This window comes from Echeneis naucrates, chromosome 14 (assembly GCF_900963305.1).
Source record: "Echeneis naucrates chromosome 14, fEcheNa1.1, whole genome shotgun sequence".
Lineage (NCBI taxonomy): Eukaryota > Metazoa > Chordata > Actinopteri > Carangiformes > Echeneidae > Echeneis > Echeneis naucrates.
In genome coordinates this window covers 19,065,827-19,086,819 of record NC_042524.1, presented here as the reverse complement: position 1 = coordinate 19,086,819, position 20,993 = coordinate 19,065,827, and the positions used below count along the sequence as shown (strand labels likewise).

Below are 20,993 nucleotides of genomic sequence, written 5' to 3'. Positions count from 1 at the left end.
ATAACTGAGCTCTTCTATTTTCTGAAGATAATTAAAAGACGAGAAAGACGAAACCGCCAGAGAAGCGTCGCGTCAGAAACTATAAGAGGAAGCCAAATGAGTTTGAAACACTTGACTGACAGCCATGATGCGTTCCCTTGCCCTCAGGCAAATTTGAGTTGCGCTGGCCTCGTCTTTCGGCCGGTCAGTGGCACTGTGGTCTTCTCTGGAGCTCTCTTGCTAAATTCTCCCATCACACAACAAAAGCAACAATAACAACAGCTGCACTTCTCACACCGAGGACTTCACTGAGGATCATGGCGTCAAGATGACTTGAGAGAGCTGCCTTCGAGCGCTTTCCCCTCGAAGCTGTTGCTCTTGTCTCCACGGCTAGTGTGTGTTGTGTAGCTTTATTTGAAGGCGCGGGTTGTTTAGCGCGTCAACAATAAGCATGCTGCTGGAGCGACGGCCAGTGCGTTCAATGAGCGCATTTCACTCAATGGCATTTTAAATTTAGCAGTGAGAGGGGCGCACTGGTGGAGCGGCGGGGCAGCGGGGAGAGGACACCCCCGATCCCAGTCTGGTCTCGCCTTTTGATCCTTTGCAGACCGATCCCAGCTCCCCAAACTTGTCGTTCATATTTGCGGTGAGCGCCGTCGGGCTATGTGGTGGTGAGGGCGCTGTGGTTGTTGCGCAAATTTATCTAGAGCTCCGGGGGGAAAGAAAGATGATGATGGCCGGTGGTGGCGGAGCAGCGGTGGACCATAACGGGATTTACTCAAATCCTAACCTCCACAGCCTGCAACAGCCTCATATGGAGACTGATAACCCGGACTCCCGCAAACGACCGCTGGAAACTCCGACGGAGGAGGCCGGCTGTACCAAGAGGACCAACACTGGAGGTAAGAGAGATAACACAACAAGAAAAAGCTCATCCGCCGAGGCTTCCCCACATGAAACGCGCTGCGTTGTTGCACAAGCCTTTGTACGCACCGGGTGAAGTGCAACAGCACAAAAGCACTGGCTCCTCTTCAGTATGAACACCCTCAACAACACCACATGCAACATGGAAGCGGATCCGGCCTCATATCAAGCTATAACATGAAGCACCTGTGCATTTGGCACTTGGACTGTGTTTGTGGTTGTTTCTCCACACTGCATATCCCCGCAGGCAGCCAGGCTGAGTGGGTGACCTCTTTAGCTCAAGGCAGCTTTCAATTCGAAAGCAATCACACTTGCCCCACATCTGGAGGTCCTGCTCTGGAGCCTTCCCTTCAGTGGGAAAGTGTTGGTTTGTATGTAGTGTTCCCATTAACCCCCTTTTTCCATCAGTGTTGTGACTGTCCCCCAAGACAGAGATGCACTCTGATGTGCACTCTTGTACATTAGTGAGCTTTCGGTGACTCCTGTTCTTGCTCCCCTGTGAAAGTCCAGCACAAATTTGTGCCCCTTTACTTTTTTCAGATACATTAACATGCTGATAGCTCTGCCCAAGCTGATCCTGGACATTACAGTGTTGTTTTGGGAACACTGACAGGAACAGGGCTGTTGCAGTCACCTGACTTTGTAGATTTCATATCAGTAATCTTGGAGATTGTTTCTTATGCAGAACTGAGTAAGAAACAGTCAGTTGGTAAGGGAACAATGTAAGGAGTGTAATGTACATTAAGAAGCAGGCAAAAGTGTCAGGTGGGAATGATACAGATATACACAGCTAGTAGGGAACACACACGACCAATTGAAGCCAATTTCCTATCAAATACAAGTTATTTATAGGTTTCTCCACGTCTGTTTAATATTTCATTAGCACAACATGATATTTGCCTTACCATCCTTTAGAAAATTTCTGTTGTTAAAACACTGAATAATGGTGTTATGACCGAAATGATAATCAGAAACATGCAAGTGCTCAGCGAGAGCTGGGTGATGCTGCTGTTTGTTTCATTTATCCCTGTGAAAAATTTCGACACACTTTTATTGGAAGGATAAGAACAGATTGAAAATAGCAGACACTTCACAGAATTTTAGAACATGGCAAGATTTACCCTGATTTCTTTTTGTTGAGGGGAATTAGTGGTGGTGGCCACTGTAGAATCAAGATTGAGGCGTGCACACTTGCTTTATTAGTCATCTGAGGCAGCAGCGCGGATGACGGCTCATTCGGTGCCCGCCATCCTCTGTACATCTTATTTCAGCTTCTGATTGTTCTGGTCCGCACAGCTCACAGGAAACACTTATTTAATAACTTAATAATAGATGTCTACAGAGAGTAGACAGTTTATTCACCATATGTTACTGAAAATTTGCTGTCTCCCAGACAAATCATCAGTCACCGACAGCAGCATTTACATCCTATTTGTGACAGTATCTCTGCTGCGGTTCACTGCATATCAGAACTGTCCTTTCAGTGCGGCACATACAAACCCCTGTACCACCAGACATTGTTTTAGAGTGGATTCCGCCTCCGTGTGTCTTCCATTAACACCACTATAGCACAGAAAAGTCAGATGGTGTTCTTCACATTCAGTATCAAGGTAATATAATTGGCTTCACAGTGTGAAACTGGAATAGAAAGTCTCAATAGATATTAAAAATGCACAATTAACAGAACATGTTTTTACCTTTGTAATTGCTATCATGTTATCATACGCTTGCAGCTTGTTTTCAGGAGACTTTGTATCAGAGACTCAAGGGGTCTGAACCTTCAGCTACACCGTTAACAATGTGTCGAATCAGTATTTGAAAACAGCAGTATCTGACTGAAGAGGGTGCCCTGTTGTATTTCAGTGCTGAACACATTACAAATTACAGAGTGACATGTACAATTATATATGAAGAGTTGGAAACTGACTGACAAGAAAACTTAAAAGCATGCTTAGTTTTAGATGCTTGGCCTTGTAATGATTTGTACTGAAGCCCTCAAAGTCGCAAAAATGTATGCACCTGCTGCCTTATTTCCCCACTGAATTTGAGTGAAGCTATGCCGATACATGCTTAAATGTGGAGTGACTAGTTCTTGCTAAACTGTTATTAGACCGATCAGCTTATGCAACCTCTAAAATGGTGATACCTGATGAAATTTTTTTAAGGTGTGTAAAGTGATTAAAATGTATTCAAAACAGTTTACTTTGAAATAATTGACATTTCAATAGTACAAATTAGCTTAGCATTCTGTCTGTTAGCATTTACAGTAGGTCATCAAAATTTGATTTACAGGCAGCAGATCTACTGTTCACCCTGGTAAGTGAAATGAATCTTAAAGGAGACCTTTAAGGCTGGTTTGGAGCTGAGCTTGGGAGCAGAGGCTCCCTTTTAGCATCTACATGTAAAGCGCATTTTGACCATCTTGGCAGTCGGAGTAGCTCATAGCATCACCTCCCAATTCATAGGATCTATATGTCTAATGTGTAAATCTGCAAACCCGCAGCCTATTTGGTAACAGTGGTAGACAGCATCATAATCCTTAGCTGTCCCTTTAATCACCAACCCATTGACTATGTCTGATATTGATCACGTTATTCCTCCCAAACTGATCATTAACATGACTGGCAGTTACAACAAAGAGAAGAAAGCCTGTGCTCTTTCAAAGCTGAGCCCCTCATTGTGCATTAAGAGCTGTGGACACTGAATGAGGGAAATTACTCCTCTTTTATCAGCATTGCCTCTCTCTCCTCCCCGAATGAGCATCTTTCATTCATTTCTCTTTCTAATTACCCATACTCTGAGTCCATGTTGCTGGCAAGCATGTGCCCTCCAAAAGGTTGTATGGCTGAGGGATTAGGTATGATCTCGTAATGTTGCTAATGGAAAGGTTGGCACAGGAATGTGAGCTGTATTTTTAATTTTTCATTTATTTACTTATTTATTTTATTTTTGGTGGGAAGGACACAGGTGCCCTTGCAGAGTGATGTGACGTGAGTGGACTGTGAATTTGCCAGGTGGCAGTGAAAGAGAGAATGAGAGGCATGGAGTGAAAAGGAGAGATAGATAGACCGTGAGAGGGAGTGGAGTCTACAGGGAGGTTGTGTCTATATACTAGAGCGTCGCTCAGTAAAGAGACTGGTAGAATTTTCTGGAAGGCATTCGCTCCAAACCAAAATGGGCCAGCGTTAGGGTTTGATTTGTGGATGAAAGTAATCATCAGCGAGGAATAAAAGGAGTTCCTTTTTTGCAGATTTCCTGAAAGGCAGTTTTAAATGAAGTTGAACCCCCCACCCCCATGTCCTCGCACAGATACAGACACACATGCACATTGCAGTTTTTACACACATCTAGCCACTTAAGATACCTCTCGGTGTAAGATTTATAGGCGTAGTGATTGGCTTCATCACCCCCCTCCACCATTCTGCGGCACTGCCATTTGCAATGGTTGATGAGCCCCTCCGCCCTCTCAAACATGGCCGTCTAAGGGATTGGGGGTGGGGGAAAGCAGGAAAGGAGGGTGGGTGGCGTAAGGCACGCTGTCTCAGAGCACCTCCTTCATCATCTGCTTATGTTATCCATACACCTCTTCAGCCACTGCTGAAGGTCACTCTACATGCTTCCCCATTCAAAGCTGAAGCCCGCTTACTCAGCTTCTTCACCTTTGTCACTTTCCACTTAAAAAAGTGAGTGAATGGACTGCCATACTTTATAGTGCTGCGTCAAAAGAGGCGGGGTAGGAGAGAAAATTAAATTTTTTGGTACCGGCGTCGGGAGGTGGGGACATGACGTGGTGGAGGGAGGAGGTAAGCTATTGGCTGATTGAGGTGTCAGTCCTGCGTGCTGCTGCAGACGGACAGGCCACTCGATGAATATGGATGAGAGCAGTGAAAAGGGTGATGCGGCAGGGAAGACCCCCCCCTTCAAACCGATGCAGGCTTGAACAATGCGTGCCGTCTTTCACTGAAAACACTGAGAGCCTGCATTAGCATTTTCTCAGACAATTGAGGGTCTGGCCAGCTGCAGGCATGGCTTGGATGCTGCGGTGAAATCTCTTTTTCTGCACCCACTGATGAATTAAACCTCGGTGAAAAAGGTCGACTGGCCGCATTCCTCAACACTACCATTGCACCTATGCCTAGGCTAATGTTAAGATCCCCTCTTTGAGATTGTGTCCGGGCATTGATGGCGATCTGACAGAGGACTTGAGAAGCAGCAGATCTCAGAATGGGTAAGCCTCAAACTCTTTTTGTCTGACTTGTTGAATTTATCCATCATGCTAGACTGTGTGAAATTTCATACCAAGATTATTTGTCCATTATTGCTAATTTTTATTCCATCGTCCTTGCTGCCTGTCAGCAGCAGGTTAGTCCATTGAAATGCAGAATGGGTACTTGGAAGGGTAGTGGGAAGGAGGGAGGACAGTCACAAGGCATTTCCTCCTGACCCACCCCCCTTGAGTGACTTAACTAAACACATTTGGCTCAGTGTCTGTGTGTCTCCTCCAAGCCACCCTTCCAGTATTGGAAGCAGGGGTTTGAACTAACACCCTACTGGCTCAGCTTCGCAATGTGCCCCACTGCTCCCGTTCCCTGGCGGATTGCAGCAACAGATTGCCATGTTTACTCTACCACATGACGCCATTAAAACCTGTTACTGTGATCTCAGACACTAGGACAGAATTAATTATTGGTTAATGACAGCAAACGTGGCTGCGAGGGTGATGGAGGGAATCTCATTGGCTTCCTCCCCTGCTGGGTTTACTCTGGTTGAAGATGGGCAGAAAGTTACGCAGTGGGTTTGGGCTTGTCTGTCAACAACAGGTCTTTGGCTGTTTGGATCCTACAATCGACATCACTGAAATTAAAATCATAGTGTAGCTACAGTATCAGATTTCTTGAGATGGGAGGGAGGGTTTAGAAGCTTTATGGCGACCGTGTCAGTCATGCATGATCTTTATTTTTCCACCAAGGTCATTTTATTGTTATTCGTTATGAGAAAAACTGAAAGCTGACTGCATTATAGCAGGAGCATCCAAAGACCACCCAATGACCAGAGAGGATTTGACTTTGAATTTGTGATGCCGATTTCAAGGTTTGTGTCATTCCTTTTGTCAGGATGTTCACAGACAAATGAAATATTCACCAGATATACCACCTGATATATATGTATTTATACATTTATATATATTTATGTATGTATGCAAGCTTTGATGGGAGAGTACATTTTTGCAGTTGGAATAATATGATCTGTGAATTCTCCATAGCCGCTGCGAATTAATCAAAATCAAAAGTGAAATTCCTTTCACAATCATGTAACTGTCTGTATATTTGTCAGAGCCATTGGTTATGGGTGATGTGCAGGAAACCAAGCCTGTGTCTTAATGGAACATGAGGGGCATATTAATGCAATAAGGAGAAGGGCTAACTTGGTAGCTGTGAAATCCCTTAATGTCACACTGCCATGTTCATTCACATCTGAAGCCAATGAGTGCATTACAGAGGCAACAGGTTGCTATCAATGCAGGGTGGTCCACCCCCCTACCCCCCTCCATCCATATTCTCTGTCCACCTCAAATATACCTCCACACCACATAAGGACACGGTGACACAGTGACAGGACTCACTGCTTCACCAAACCGCAATCAAAATCAGAAGTGTGGCAGATACTTTGGAAAACGTGTCAGAAACCCAGTCACACAGAGCTGGACAGTTCCTTTTTACATCTCTGGCTCACTCCAGTGACGTCACCCTTGAGGCTGCTGAAAGGGCTTGAACATGACGTCATTGCATCGAAAACTGCATGCAGAGGAGATTATTTGTATGGGTGCTTTATTACTAAGTACGCACCTGTGCTGAGTGTTTACCATGACATCATCGATGCAACGGTTGTAATTCAATGGGGAATCACGGCTGCCCCATATCTATAAATATAATATTTTTGATGCCTTGTTGGCAGGTTCTCTGATTGTATTTGGGTCTAAGCTCAATATGGGGTTGATTGCTTTTTACTAGATTAGTGCCTTCAATGTGATCAGGGTTTTCTCAGGCAGATACTTCACCCACTTTGGTGCTGATTAATTCTTAATCAGAATTGTAGAAGAGGGAACTTTCCCTGCTGAAAAGGAGAAACATGCTTGGCTGCAAATTCTTCAAACTGACATGCTGTCAATCACTTTCCTTCCACAAGCCACTGTAAGCCACAGAAACCCCTTTCAAAATGGAGGAGATTTAGACCATCTTGGCAGTGTACCCGATGAACAAATTTGAGGGATTGGTTCCCATATGCTCTTCTCACGTCTCTTGATTACGAGGGATCACTTTGTATTGGTATTCATCAACTGCATGGATAATGACTCTGTGTGTTTGCATTTAGTCTTCTATGCTGAACTTTTTTTTTTCTCAGTATGCAGTTCACATTCAGACTGAATTGTTAATTCAACATTCCTTTTATTCACATGTGAACAGTGATTAGCAACACTGGACGTGACTTTGTATGTAGTCAGAGGTTGCTAAAACTCCTTGAAAACAGTTAAAATTAGACCTCTGCAAGCTGAAAAGGAGGTCATCATTTACTCCACTAGAAAACTGGGACAGGACACAGAACATGTCACCAATCTCTAATAAAATGTGAATGTGCTGGAAACTACAAAGAACTCAAAGGGCTACGTCTCCACCCAGAAACGAAAGGAGAACAGACGCATGATGATGTTGTTGCATTTTTCGCCTTTTTTCATGTCAAAGCTGTATTTTACCATTGGCGAGTTTTTGCTTGTTCAGAAGTTTGGGGGTTGGGAGCTATTAAAATGTAGACGATGATGTGCAGCTACTCTACGAGATGTGACCCTTTCACACTTTATGTGTCCCCCCCCAGAGGAGGGTGAGTACTTCCTGAAGGTGCTGATCCCCAGCTATGCAGCCGGCTCTATAATTGGCAAGGGCGGCCAGACCATCGTACAACTGCAGAAAGAGACGGGTGCCACCATTAAGCTGTCCAAATCCAAAGACTTTTACCCAGGTAAGAATGAACACTTCGTAATTAAACTGGATGGGCAGAAATGAAGCCTATACATATATACACGTACATAAAAGGAGGGCTCTGACTCACTGCCCAGCTGAAGAAGTAATGGTTTGAAGTAACAGAGCATCTGATAATATCCTCGCTATTTAGCTTTCTATGAGCAGTTGCATTACATATTAATCCCACACCAGGCTTAAACACTGAATTTGATTATCCCTCTGTCCTTGAGGGAATGAAGATGCATGCAGAAGTTACTTCTGTCAATTGCTGTATTGAAGTCTGCAGGCAGTTTCAGTGAAGTTGCTTTGTTAGCAGGTTGAAAGGATTTGCAGTACAGGAGTTCCTTTTTTTGTGGTCACCCCTGTATGTCTCAGTTTTTGGACATGGAGGGAATAATTGCATGTCAGTGACATTTGACCAACCAAAGATGAATGAAAGTGCTGCGATGCAGGGGATTGTTAAAAAAAAAGAAAAAAAAAGAAAGTTAAATTGTGCTGGAGAGTGTCAGCCACAAAAAAAGGGGGAAAGGAAAAGGATGCTCTCGCAGCTTGATGACCCCGACAGTATGGAGGTTAAAACCGAGCCATCTTATCCTCCAGACAAAATGTCTGGGTTGTAGGGGACTCTGGGTGTTTGTCCTTCATGCCTCAGAGGATGCTTCAACCTGGTGAAAAATAACAGGTGCTGAGCGTTTCGCTGCTTATTAGGTCCAGATGTTTTCTGTGATAACTCATGCAAACAAATACTCCCTTTGTAGTAGTATAGTTTTTAACAGAATATATGATTACCTCTTTAGACATGATATAGCAGAGCAGCGCAAATGACCTATGAAATATGAATCCAACAAAATGTGATTGTGAGAAATGCTACAGATGTTTTTAAATAATAGGGTTCACTGTCAGTTCCCTCCCTCTCTCACAGAGAACATTGCTCTACGTTACTCATTTTTCCATCATAATTTTACAGGCTTAGTCCCATGACCTCTGTCGGATCAGCTGAAGAAGACTACTCACTTTATCTTTTTGTAGAAAACAATAATGCTACACTATAATAGACAGGAAAAATGCTCTTCATGTTTGATTTTGACCTTTTCAGCCAGGAGTTACAAGTTTTATTACCAGGGCAAAGAAGTACAGAGCATGGAGGGTGGAGAGGGAACAATGGATGTGCATGTGCAAATGTTTTTCCCTGTAGTTTTTCCTTTCACCATGTTTCTTTTAGCCACAACGAAAGCACACATGTTCACATGGCATTGCTCAAAATTCCCTGAACATGAGGCCAGGCCTGTTCTTCAAGGGGGAGTTGATTGTGGATACTTCCATGGCGTGGAAACAAATGAAGGGTGTGATGTATGTCTTTATTTCTCTCTTTGGATTATGCGTGTTCATAGGCCACCACCTGCTCTGCCCATCCCCCTATTCATTATAGTGATGAGTGAGAAGAGGAGTTCAGGGAGAGAGTGCTGGCAAGGACTTGATTGGGTGGTTGTTCTGGCCCACACAAGTAAAATGAAACGACTGCTACTGTACACTGCACAATAGCTGAGAGTGGCACTCTTTCAGAAGTCAATAGAGGCTAAACCTTTGAAAACCTGTAGCTGCTTTTAGTGTGATCAACTTGGTGACGTTTAAAGCAACAGAACATTTACAGCAATGACAAATATGGTCCTGACTTTTAGAGGCAAGTAATTCCGCATGTCATGATTATCAGCTACATCTGTTCACCGTCCTTCAGTGTGGAATCAGGTGCGATTTGGCCTATTACAGCAAGCTAATACTGTTACTCACAGTTCACACCCCCTTTCTCTCATCCTGCGGCAGCATGAGTATACTCCAACTACAGCACAATCACACTAGAGAAAAAAAATAAAGGGACAACAACTGATGCAGCCATTTTCTTCTGCAGTCCTCTCTTTGAAGGCTCAGTCTGAGATTCCCACCCACCTCACATCTCCCATCTGTCAGTGTAAGACATGAAACCGTGAATTTCGAGGTCTTGATGGGAGCTGTACAACTGGGCCCTGCTGTGGTGGACAGAGATGGATGAGCAGAGATAGTGAAGGGTGTGGATGATGCATGATTGTATGCAAGCGAGGGGACAGGGGGGCAGGCCCAGAAATAGACTGTTTCAATCTCTCTCTGTGGACATGACCCCTCTCCCAGCTGTACTCAAGCTGCTCCAACATACGCCAAGTTTCCTCTTTCCTCTTCCCCACTTACTGTTTCTCTCAGATTTGGTTCCTGGTAGTTGGGTGAGTTCAGGCCAGATAAGATTACATCACACTTCTCTTAAAATTTAGTTTGCATGCTCGCCTCCAAACACATGGGCGCTGGCTTCTTTTTCTTTCTTTTTTTTTTTTTTTTTAGTTTTAGAATTTAGTTTGCACCCAGGTGAACTTTTGCAAGGCTCAGTGTCTTGAGCCCTCCTAAATGCAGCATGCTATGCATTCACCCACTAGCACTCTGCATTGAGCACACTCACACACCTACTCTCACCTACTTACACACATCCGCCTATTTAAGCAGCTGTGAAGAGAGCTGTGGGAGTTCACCATGTGAACATAAACTTAGAAACAAAACTTTAAACCCTTTACTTTCTGCAGCTGGGCCCCAGCCAACAACATGTATTGAGTTACTTTGTACAGCACAAACAGATTGGGTTGTTGTGATGTCATAGAAACACTGGGAGTATGTTTTCCATTATTTGATCATTAAAATATCAATCAAAACAGTGTGTAACCTCATATGAGGGTACACTACAGCTGTACAGAATACAAGTGGAGGTATCGTTTTGAAAAATAGCGGATAAAGAAACAGCAGCAGTCTGTTTTTTCCAGCCACGTCTCTGTGGATATTTGTTTCTTTACTCAAACTCATAGAAATTGCAGCAGCTTCATATCAGTGTCTCCAGAGAACAACTATCAGTTGTTGCACTGTTGAAAGATATTTATCAAGTTTATGGTGGTAACATGGTGTCAGAGAACAAGAGTGCATGTACATGCAGGGCAGCTTAAAATTTTTTTTCGGTTTTAACAGTAGTATTAATAGTAATAATGACAGGTTGGTAAATTAAAGGGACACTCCACTGTTTTCACATGTAAAGTTACCAGACTTCTTGTCATATTTGTCACCTGGTGAAAATAGTTGAAAGATGCCTTCCTGGAGCTGAAGTCAGTTTTCTGACAAAGCACCAGTGATGATATTGACTGATTAATGATTATGTTGTGTTATGCTATATTGACTAGGGAGTTTTGGAGTTTGAAAGATAGCAGGCAGGGAGGGTTGACCTAAAGATGCTATCCAGTGTTTTTGGAGCCAGACCCATGAAGGGGATTAAATGTAAATCTTGGCCAACAGTGCGAGTAGCAGTAGAGTAGTAGACTTCTGGTATGATCCTTTTAAACAATCAACATCTACCTGAACTAGTTGTACTAACTGGTTAACATTAGCAACTATATTAACCACTCTTAATACACACTTTGGAATTGACAGGCAATAAATGCAAACATTGTGATTTCAAAACTTTATGCTCTGGTTGTAGGCATTCAACAGTCATGGTCTGTTTATGTTTAGGAAAAAAGTTTGCCCTTAATCTTAGACAAACTATGTTGTCATGGTTACAATAATAAATCCAATTTAAGATTTGGAAAATTTCATAAGAAATGACTGGTTTCAAACCAAAAGCTTCAACTTCCTCCACACTGCTGTCAGAAATATTTACTGCCACTAGAGGCCACCAAAAACAGAAACATAACTATTCATCGTAAGACGCTATTCCCTTTGGGCTGCCTGTGTTGGTAAGCGCGGTTGCCTCACGGCTAGAAGGTAGTGGGTTCGGTTCCTGGCCTGGGGTCTTTCTGACTGGACTTTGCATGTTTGGGTTAATTGGTGACTGTAAATTGTCTGTGGGTCTGAGTTTGAGTGTGATTGATTGTTTGTCTCTGTATATGTCTATGTGTTGGCCCTGTGACTGACTGGCGACCTGTCCAGTGTCCAGAACTTTGGCTGGGATTTGCTTCAGCATCCCATTTGATGCTTGCGGATAAACGGTAGAAAATGATTGGTTGTTTGTCTCTGTGTGTCAGCCCTGCAAAAAAAATAAAAATAAATAAATAACCCATGAGCCTTGGACAGTCCCGACATAGGACAAGTTATCAGCAGTCACTTCGGTTTAACATTCTGCGCTTGAATAGATAGATAGAAACTAGTGTGCTGTCAATTAAGTCAGATTTTTTGTTCTTAATAAATAATAATAAAACAAACTCCCTTTTAGCTTTGCTGTGTACTTTCTATAAAGTTATCATTAATTTTGTATTAGAAAAATCAAACAAGTTGTGTACTACTTGACATCAATAATTTTGACAAGTCCATGCCATAGTTCAGAAGTTCACCATAAGTGAGAAGAACAAAAAAAACATGTTCTCACTTTTGTCTGCTTATTTGCCAGATGGATTATACTCAAAGTATTGAAACCATTTGCTCTGTGAATGATGAGGAGACAGGTCAGTACATTTTGGAGCATATATTGATATTGTACATTTGAAATGTTTTCCTCTCTGGTCTGGTGTGTGTGGTTTGACAGTGGCCTTAGTGGAGATTTTCAGTCTCTCAGTGCCCTTCTAATATAATTTCTTTCTTTCTCTGTCCCTGGAGTTGCCATAGCATTCTCAACAATATATTTTTTGCGTGCAGCGTCACTGATTATGTCGTGCATAGCATGATGACACATGGTGTCCATCTTTACCACTGTGCAAAATGTTTCCCCCAGTAGAATGATCATGGAGCTGACCTGCTGGAATAAATGCATTGAATTTCCATTCAGCCTACACCAAGCTGTCCTCGTAATACCACTGTATGAGTCAGTGTCACATGATCTGTTGCTTTCTAGTTAATTTCTTGCTTTAGTCAGCTCGTCACTCGTCTCCAATCTGCAGAACTTTTCTTCTGCGATACTCATTCAGGCAAAGTCGATGTGTGTTCGTAGTCTATACTTCTGACAGCAAATCTAAATCAGAACCAACAATGAACAGGTCCCAATAAAGGGCATTGTCTGTGTTTTCAGAGCTGGATTTGTCTTTTATCCACAGAGATTCATTGTTGATTAGACGCTATTAAAAACACATCAATGAGCCATGCTGTTGCACTTGGTGACAGGTTACTTAATTAGCATAAACATGGCCATTGCCATTTTTTATTATGAGTCAGCCCCAGTGGTGGAATATAACGAAGTACAAGTACTTTGTTCCTGTACTTAAGTACGGTTTTCATGTATCTGTACTTTACGTAAGATTTAGTTGTGGATACTGACTTTTACTTCTTTTTACAGCAAATATCTATACTTTCTACACCACTACAACTGTACAATGCGTTGCATTACACGTTACAGTCACGTTGTGGGTTTTATATTTTGTTTGTCTTATTTTAAGCTATTGTACGGTTCCACAGAACGCAAAGAATTCTATTGAATTAAATGGACCATCCAATATTTCTCATAATGACTGTTCCAAGAAATTAACGACCGCTGCCATTAGTAAGGGGTTTTTTTCTTCCGATTCATACCCTTCATATTATTCCTCAAGTAGTCTGTTCACTTATTGTAGCAGCAATTCATGGTCATTTGTATCTAACATGTTGCAACACATGCAACTTTAAAGTTCTGTTTGCTAGAAAGTCAATTTTTCTCAGCAGAAACAATGACAGGACAATAAAATAATTGAAATTAAATATTGTGTGAAGTTTCTTTTATCGTTTTGGTAAGGAGCCATATAATAAGCGCGATAATGTATAGTCTGACAGTCTTATATACTCACGTACATACTACATACTCATATCTCATATACAAATGGTTTTTCATTAGATGTTTTTATAGTAACATAAAAACTTTTGAAGGTGTAAGCAGTCTTCTTTGTTAATGGCACTTAACTCTACAGGTCACCCCTAAAAAAAAAAAAACTTCAATAAATAAATAAAAAATCATAAGTCTAAGTGTGAACTGTGTCACACAGGGCAAACACAATAAAAACAATAACCTTTCAGATTATTGATATGATATTTATGTCAGTGTTACCAGTAGCATCATCTGTATCATTGTTAATTAAAATGGTACAGCCCATATACATTCAGTCAGCACACTTAAATGATATTGTTGACCACTGCATTAGGCAGTACATTTAGCAAGTACTTACCTTTGCTCAAGTAAAAAGGCTAATGTGGTACTTTTACCTTTGCTTATTTATACTTTTACTTAAGTATGGTGTTTGATTACTTCTTCCACCACCGGTCAGCCCAGTATTGGGAACACCAACACCATCCTGCTCCTGAAGAAGTGCACCAAATTGTATTACTCTAAAAAAAAAAAAAAAAAAAAAAAAATGTCCCGAACATATGCACAGTTTCTGTTTGAGTAAAAGATTCCATTTAACTTGAACCAGTATTAAAGTCCTGCCATGAAAGTCTGTGCTCTTTGTTCTTCCTGGAGATTACAAATATTGCGTATTTTAATGTCACACTTGCTGTGGTCACTTAGATCACTGCAGCCCACAAGGTTGATTGATATGGGAAAAATGTACTCTATTTTGGCAGATATCATGTTTGTGTTGTCCAATTTTAGTTGAAGTGGTCATTTTAGTAGTTCATTTTTCATTTTCATCCGCTTCTCTGTCAGGGTGCTGCTGGAATTCCAGCTTGCGCCTTGAGCAAGAGTGGAGTCACTATATCTCTGTCTATTGCAGGGCCAACATATAGACACACACCAATGCACAACAGTATTTTGATGTATTTTACCTTTTATCAAAAAATAGCTGTTCTTTTACTTTGCATATTGCACTTGACCATTTTGCAATTTCTATTATATTTTCATTAACAGCTCTAGATATGATTCATGATTTCAGTTGAATTCATTTCAATAATTTTCAGATTTTCTTGTCACATTCAACATCATGATAAATCTATCGAATGAAATGAATGATTTTATATTTGACTTCAATTTTTTTGTGTTGGGGCTTGTATCAAACTAGTGTTCATTTACCTTTTGTAGAATATGAGTTATATATATATGTGTACCAAAATCCTTCGTTTGTGGTGTGCCGTGACTCATTTTATAGTAGCACCTGTGATGTAGATATTGCCCATGGTCCTGTTGAAAGTTTGATAATTTTTCCCTTATCACTAAATGATGCATCTAGTTCTTTGAAATGTCCCACAGTCATGTTGAAGCCTTCATTTACTGATAAGTACTGCTAAGGCTTTGAACCAGGTAAAAGAAGCAAAGCACCCTATAATTCTATTTAAGATTTTTTCCCAGCATTGAAATATTATATATGTATACAGTACAGGCAAAAAGTTTGGACATATTTTCCTATTCATTTGAATGAGAAGGTGTGTCCAAACTTATATATGTATATATATATATATATATATATATGTGTGTATATATATGTATACATGTATATATATATATATATATATATATATATATATATATATATATATATATATATATATATATATATATATATATATATATATAGTCAGGATGCGATATAATGTTAACATTTTCCCCAGAGAGCATTTCTGAGATATCAGCTAATAATGGCATGGTTACAAAGGATCCCCACTTTTAAAAATGGTGTTTACATGCCATATTGCAACAATGTGGCATGATGAATAATTTGTTCAGCAGTGGGAATACCTACTAAAATATTCCATCTCAATTTGTAGTGTGAACAATTAGTTTAAAAATCTGTTGATGTGATGACAGTAATTATGGGTGATACTTTATGTGTGGCACAGTCTGAATCAAGGATTTGGCCAAGCTAAGGCAGATTTTAATCACAGAGACGCTCAATCTACTCAGCAAAAGCGCAGAAAATATCTTCGATCAGTATCCAGATAGAAGACCTGAGAGTCAGATGTGCTTTCTCAGGGGTACTGACACATTTCTCTCTCCCCCCACCAGCAAGAGGACAAGCAAACTCTAACTGCGACTCAAACTATTAAATAAAATTCATCTTCCTAAGAGAAAGAAACAAAACAAAACACAGTGCAAGCATTTTAGGAAGGGTGGATAGTAAAAATGTAAAATTCGGATAGCTTCACATCCTGTTTGTGCAGTCTCATCAGTGACAAAAGTTAAAGGTTAGTAGACATCATGTTTGCGGCCTGCCAGGCCACAAGATGTTTAACTTCAGGTCTCTGTGTCAAACCCAGAAGAGGTTCTCCCTCTCAAGAGCTGAAGGCTTATGAAACTTTTTAAGGATGTGTATCATCCCTCAAAAGAGCCAAATTTATAATTTGGGGGAAAGCATAGAGGTTACTCTTAAATCAAGCCCTATATTTTAGACTAATGTAACATCATTATTAAAATTGTGGATTTTTTTCTGGGGTTCAAAAAATTTTGTCCCATATATTGGTTATAAATTCCTCATATTTTGCATTTTGTGTGTGCTAGGCATAGTGCTTACCATTTCCTCCAACACACTTAACGTTAATAAACACAATGGAAAATAAGAGTGCATAGGCTTAAAAGGGAATAACAGCCATTGCTTATCTTGTCTGATAAATTTTCAGCAACTGACCCTGGTTGTTTTTGAAAATGTCCATTGTAGTCAGTGACCTGAAGTGCTACGTGTGTGTAATTAAAGTAATGAGTAGTATTGTCATTTTGAAATGTTAGTAACAAGTGTGCTGGCATACAAAATCACATCAGGTCAAGTCCCTGCATTCGCAAGCTTCAGTCTAGCACTTTGTCACCTCAGTGAATGACAGACAGGCAAGTGCAGTGCAAAAACACCAAGAGGGCGCCAACTGTGCCACTGTCTGCAGCTCTGCAAGCTTTCACTTATAGTTTTGGTTGCATAGCAACTTTATTTTGGTTTTGCAATCCAGTCAGGAACATAGTACAATGTGCAGGACCATCATGTCCATTCCTTTTGTTAGAGCTATTGTCAAAGACTTAAGGAAATAACTACTGTCATCTGATGCCCTCTCCCCCACTTTAACTAATCAGGAATTTTCTTTTGCTTTCCTGGTGCACTTGAAATGACCTATTGATCATTTCAGTCCTTTCTTAGAAATGTCTTCCCTTGGCATGAAGCCAATCTGCTCTGATTTTGACTAATTTAACTCAATTCATTTCAGCAGATGCACATGTGTGTCTGACCTGTATAATTTGAGGTTTAACTGAATTACCGATTGAAATGCCAACGATGAAGTGGTGCCGTGCTGCTCAGACACAACTTCACATCATTAGCTGTTCCGTTTTACCCAATCATTGTGGGAGACGTGACAGCTCTCAATGAAAATTCTGCCTCATTCAGATGTATCTCATGTGTTAAGTCATTGATGAGAAGCGGCCCAAGGAGCAGTCAAATGTTGAAGTAAAGTGCAGGAAGGTACATACACAAGGGAGGGTGTTTTTAAAATCTTGTGAGGAAGTATAAAAGACTGTTGCATCACCTTTTTCCATGGATCAGCCCCTTTACCATGGCAACAGAATGCTTGTTGGCTCATTAGTGTGGGTATACAAAGACGCCCAGAAGAGCAACAAGTGTGTGTTTGGTCTGTCAGAGCTCCAAGGCATGGTCAGGCTTAGTGTTCAGCATTACAGCAATGAAAGAGTTACATCATTGGGGAGGAATGCCCCCCCCCCCCCGAAAGCACCCCACTCCCATGGCTCCCTAACCAAGCACGGTTTTTTCTTTCAGCTGTTTCTCTGCTGATTGTGTAAGGGGAAGAAGTGAGGAATAACTCACTGAGGAATAACCCAGTAATTTGGTCCATTTGTGAAATGTTAAGGAACATCTTTCATTACCAATACCTCTTAATGTAAGAGTAAACGGCCTGAGCAAATCCCTCAAATCTGTTCATCAAGTACACACTCCCAGCACCTTAGAATAACCAGTCACTTTATCTCCTCATATCATCGCAGGAACAACAGAACGCGTCTGTCTGATACAGGGTACAGTCGAAGCCCTCAATGGTGTCCACAACTTCATCGCAGAGAAAGTGCGTGAGATGCCCCAGAGCGCCCAGAAGCCTGAACCGGTCAGCATACTGCAGCCACAGACCACTGTCAACCCGGACCGTGTCAAACAGGTGAGACACAGTCAAGCAGGTCTGACAGTGTGTGGCAGGGACAATACCCCTCCAGGACACCTTGTTTATAAGTTGCTAGTCTTATTTGTTCTCTGGTCCGTGACCCACAGTGTGGCAGGGTCAGGAAAATGTGAGTGTATGTGGTTATTTTTACCTACAGTCTTTCATAGTGAGACAGAGCCATGTGGCAGCTGCTGCCTAAACCCCTGGGATTAACAAATTGCTGAGTAAAGTGGTGGCTGGTATAGTATTCTGACTCAGTGAGAGATATCCCTCTCTCTGTTGACCGTTTATGCTGTTAAATATATCTCTAGTTACCTTTTATTGCTACTTCAATCTTTCTATTTCTCTGCAGGCCAAATTGATTGTGCCTAATAGCACAGCTGGACTGATCATTGGCAAAGGTGGAGCCACAGTGAAAGCAGTGATGGAACAGTCAGGGGCCTGGGTTCAGCTCTCCCAGAAGCCAGAGGGCATCAACCTCCAGGAGCGAGTGGTAACCATCAGTGGGGAGCCTGAGCAGAACCGTAAGGCTGTGGAAATAATAGTGCAGAAGATCCAGGAGGACCCTCAGAGCAGCAGCTGTCTCAATATCAGCTATTCTAACGTCTCGGGCCCAGTGGCAAACTCCAACCCCACCGGCTCCCCCTATGCCAACACCGCTGAAGTGCTGCCCAATGCAGCCGCAGCAGCCGCCACTGCCTCTAGCCTTCTGGGTCAGGCCGGCTTGACGGGAATGGGCGCGTTCCCTGCTGCCATGTCCAGCTTCTCTGGCAATGATCTGCTGGCCATCACTTCAGCCCTCAATACACTGGCCAGCTATGGCTACAACACTAACACCCTTGGGCTGGGCCTCAATCCTGCAGCTGCCTCTGGAGTCCTCGCTGCAGTAGCAGCTAGTGCTAACCCGGCTGCTGCTGCTGCAGCTAACCTGTTGGCCTCCTATGCTAGCGATGCCTCCAGCAGTGCTGGTCACCCTGCTACAGGCCTTGGTGGCTTCTCCCTGGGTTCTCTAGCAGCTGCCACAGGGGCATCTAATGGTTACCTAAATGCTTCATCCCCACTGATGGCCTCCTCCCTATTGGCAACAGAGAAGCTGGCTGATGGGGCCAAGGACGTGGTTGAGATAGCTGTTCCCGAGAATCTGGTTGGTGCCATTTTGGGGAAAGGAGGGAAAACGCTGGTAGAGTACCAGGAGCTAACGGGAGCCCGCATCCAGATCTCCAAAAAGGGAGAGTTCATTCCTGGTACTCGGAACCGTAAAGTTACCATAACAGGGTCGCCAGCCGCTACACAAGCAGCGCAGTATCTGATCAGCCAGCGGATCACTTACGAGCAGGGTGTGCGAGCTACCAACCCACAAAAGGTGGGCTAAATGGAAAAAGAAGAGGAAAGAAAGAAAGGATGAAGACAGATAGAAGGGAATTGAGAGGGTCACGATGAATAGAAAAAAAAGAAATGTCCAAATATCTGTTCAATATTTCAGTATAAAATGAGAGAATCACAAAGGAGGAGGTGGGGGAGACAACCAAGATAAGTGTGTGTGATATGTGAATGTGTTTTTAGGACTGACGTCCTGATGTTTTTTAAAAGTTTGTGTCGAGTCCTTTTGACGATGGTGAGCAGAGTAAGCTGAACTGGTCCACTGCCAAGCTGCAGATTCAAGGGTGACACCGCACGGTTTCACCCTCCTCCAAAACCTCATGGCTGTTTTTTTATTTTTCCTTTCTTTTTATTTTTTATTTTTTTGGGGGGGGTTTGGTTTTGTTGGAATTAATATCAGTTGCAATACTCAGCTCCCGGTGAGTTGAGGGTGTCAGATGAAGTTCCAGCCAGCTAACAGAGCTGTTCTACAAACCTCGCTCTTTGTACACAATGCAGATGTCATTGTTAACAGGGGACAGGTTTTATGACAAGCACCTGAGGTTATCTCAGTCTATGGGGAAGCAATCTGAGTAGAATTTCTTTAAAGAAATCTCATCTATTTTGAAATATGTTGAATTCTGGCTCATATCATAATTGAAGTTTCTAAATTTGGGTATTTTATATTTTCATCCTTTATTTATTGACATGGTCTCATTCAAACACAAATAGATTATTTAAACCTGTGAATGCAGGTTGATCTGAATGTAAAAACAATATTAGCCTATTGCTATTTTTTATTTACAGGGATCAAATGTTGTGTTGCAGTGAAAGAAATGTATAACTCAAACCCAGTCTGAACTTCACTGTTGCTGTCTGCAAGAATAGTTCAGGGGGTAAATAATCAATGTGAGAGGATAGAGGAGACACACAGGAATGTATAAATATATTTTACATGAACACACATAGATAATGCTCCCACAAGCGCACAAACACTGAGACATACTTGCATATTCAGTCACAGCTACAAACACACAGAAATATAGTTGTTGTTTAACCCTTTCTTGGTGCTATAGGATTAGGTTTATATCTCCTTTACCATGAAATCAGAATATCTCTGATGACTAATCTATTTACTTGGTTTAGAAAAAAAAGATGATGTTTCATCCAGCCATTAGTAGCCCATTGGAACTGACCCAGCCTCTCACCTTAGGAAAAAGGACTGATTTCAGGATTTTATGATGAAAAGCAGCCTAGTCTTAATATTTCAAATCCATCCTCGCTTCCAATGCAGTTCTTTTTTGTTGTTGTTGTTGTTTTTTTTTTCCCAAAAATTGGCAACTCTTTAGATTTAACCTGACAGTATTTTTGCCTTAGTCACACACGTGCAACTCCCAAGAATTAACACAAAAACTCAGACTACCCTGAAGCAGTGTTCAACCAGTTCAGTTCACAAAGAGAACAAAGCACTGCAAAACCATTTTGATAAGAAAAGCTGTATGAACCAATATCTGTGAACAAAGCAACTATTGCCTTTACATTAAGGGTACCAAATAGTCGAGAGACACACACTAATGAAAGGGAAGTAGACTGACACTTGAAACGAAGGGTTGGACT

At 41.8% G+C, this 20,993-nt stretch overlaps 1 protein-coding gene across 2 annotated transcripts; it reads left to right on the top strand.

Moving 5' to 3' along the window:
• The first annotated feature begins 660 nt into the window (after positions 1-660).
• LOC115054380 (RNA-binding protein Nova-1-like) lies at positions 661-19,789 on the top strand. 2 transcript variants are annotated; one of them, XM_029519593.1, is made up of 4 exons: positions 661-881; positions 7,774-7,917; positions 17,848-18,014; positions 18,370-19,789. In XM_029519593.1, exons 1-4 carry the CDS (start codon positions 707-709, stop codon positions 19,387-19,389), a joined length of 1,506 nt encoding a protein of 501 aa, XP_029375453.1. In that variant the 5' UTR covers positions 661-706; the 3' UTR covers positions 19,390-19,789. The 2 variants fall into 2 exon arrangements, with proteins under 2 accessions (XP_029375453.1, XP_029375452.1); XM_029519592.1 differs by having other exon boundaries at positions 17,848-18,045; positions 18,329-19,789.
• Positions 19,790-20,993: the final 1,204 nt, after the last annotated feature.

What these genes read in the sequence shown, in the direction of transcription:
- LOC115054380 (XM_029519592.1), top strand. Translation starts at nt 707, where the DNA reads ATGATGATGGCCGGTGGTGGCGGAGCAGCGGTGGACCATAACGGGATT. An exon ending in ATCCAAAGACTTTTACCCAG is followed by an intron (nt 7,918 to 17,847) that starts GTAAGAATGAAC and finishes ATATCATCGCAG; the next exon opens with GAACAACAGAACGCGTCTGT. An exon ending in TCAAGCAGGTCTGACAGTGT is followed by an intron (nt 18,046 to 18,328) that starts GTGGCAGGGACA and finishes ATATATCTCTAG; the next exon opens with TTACCTTTTATTGCTACTTC.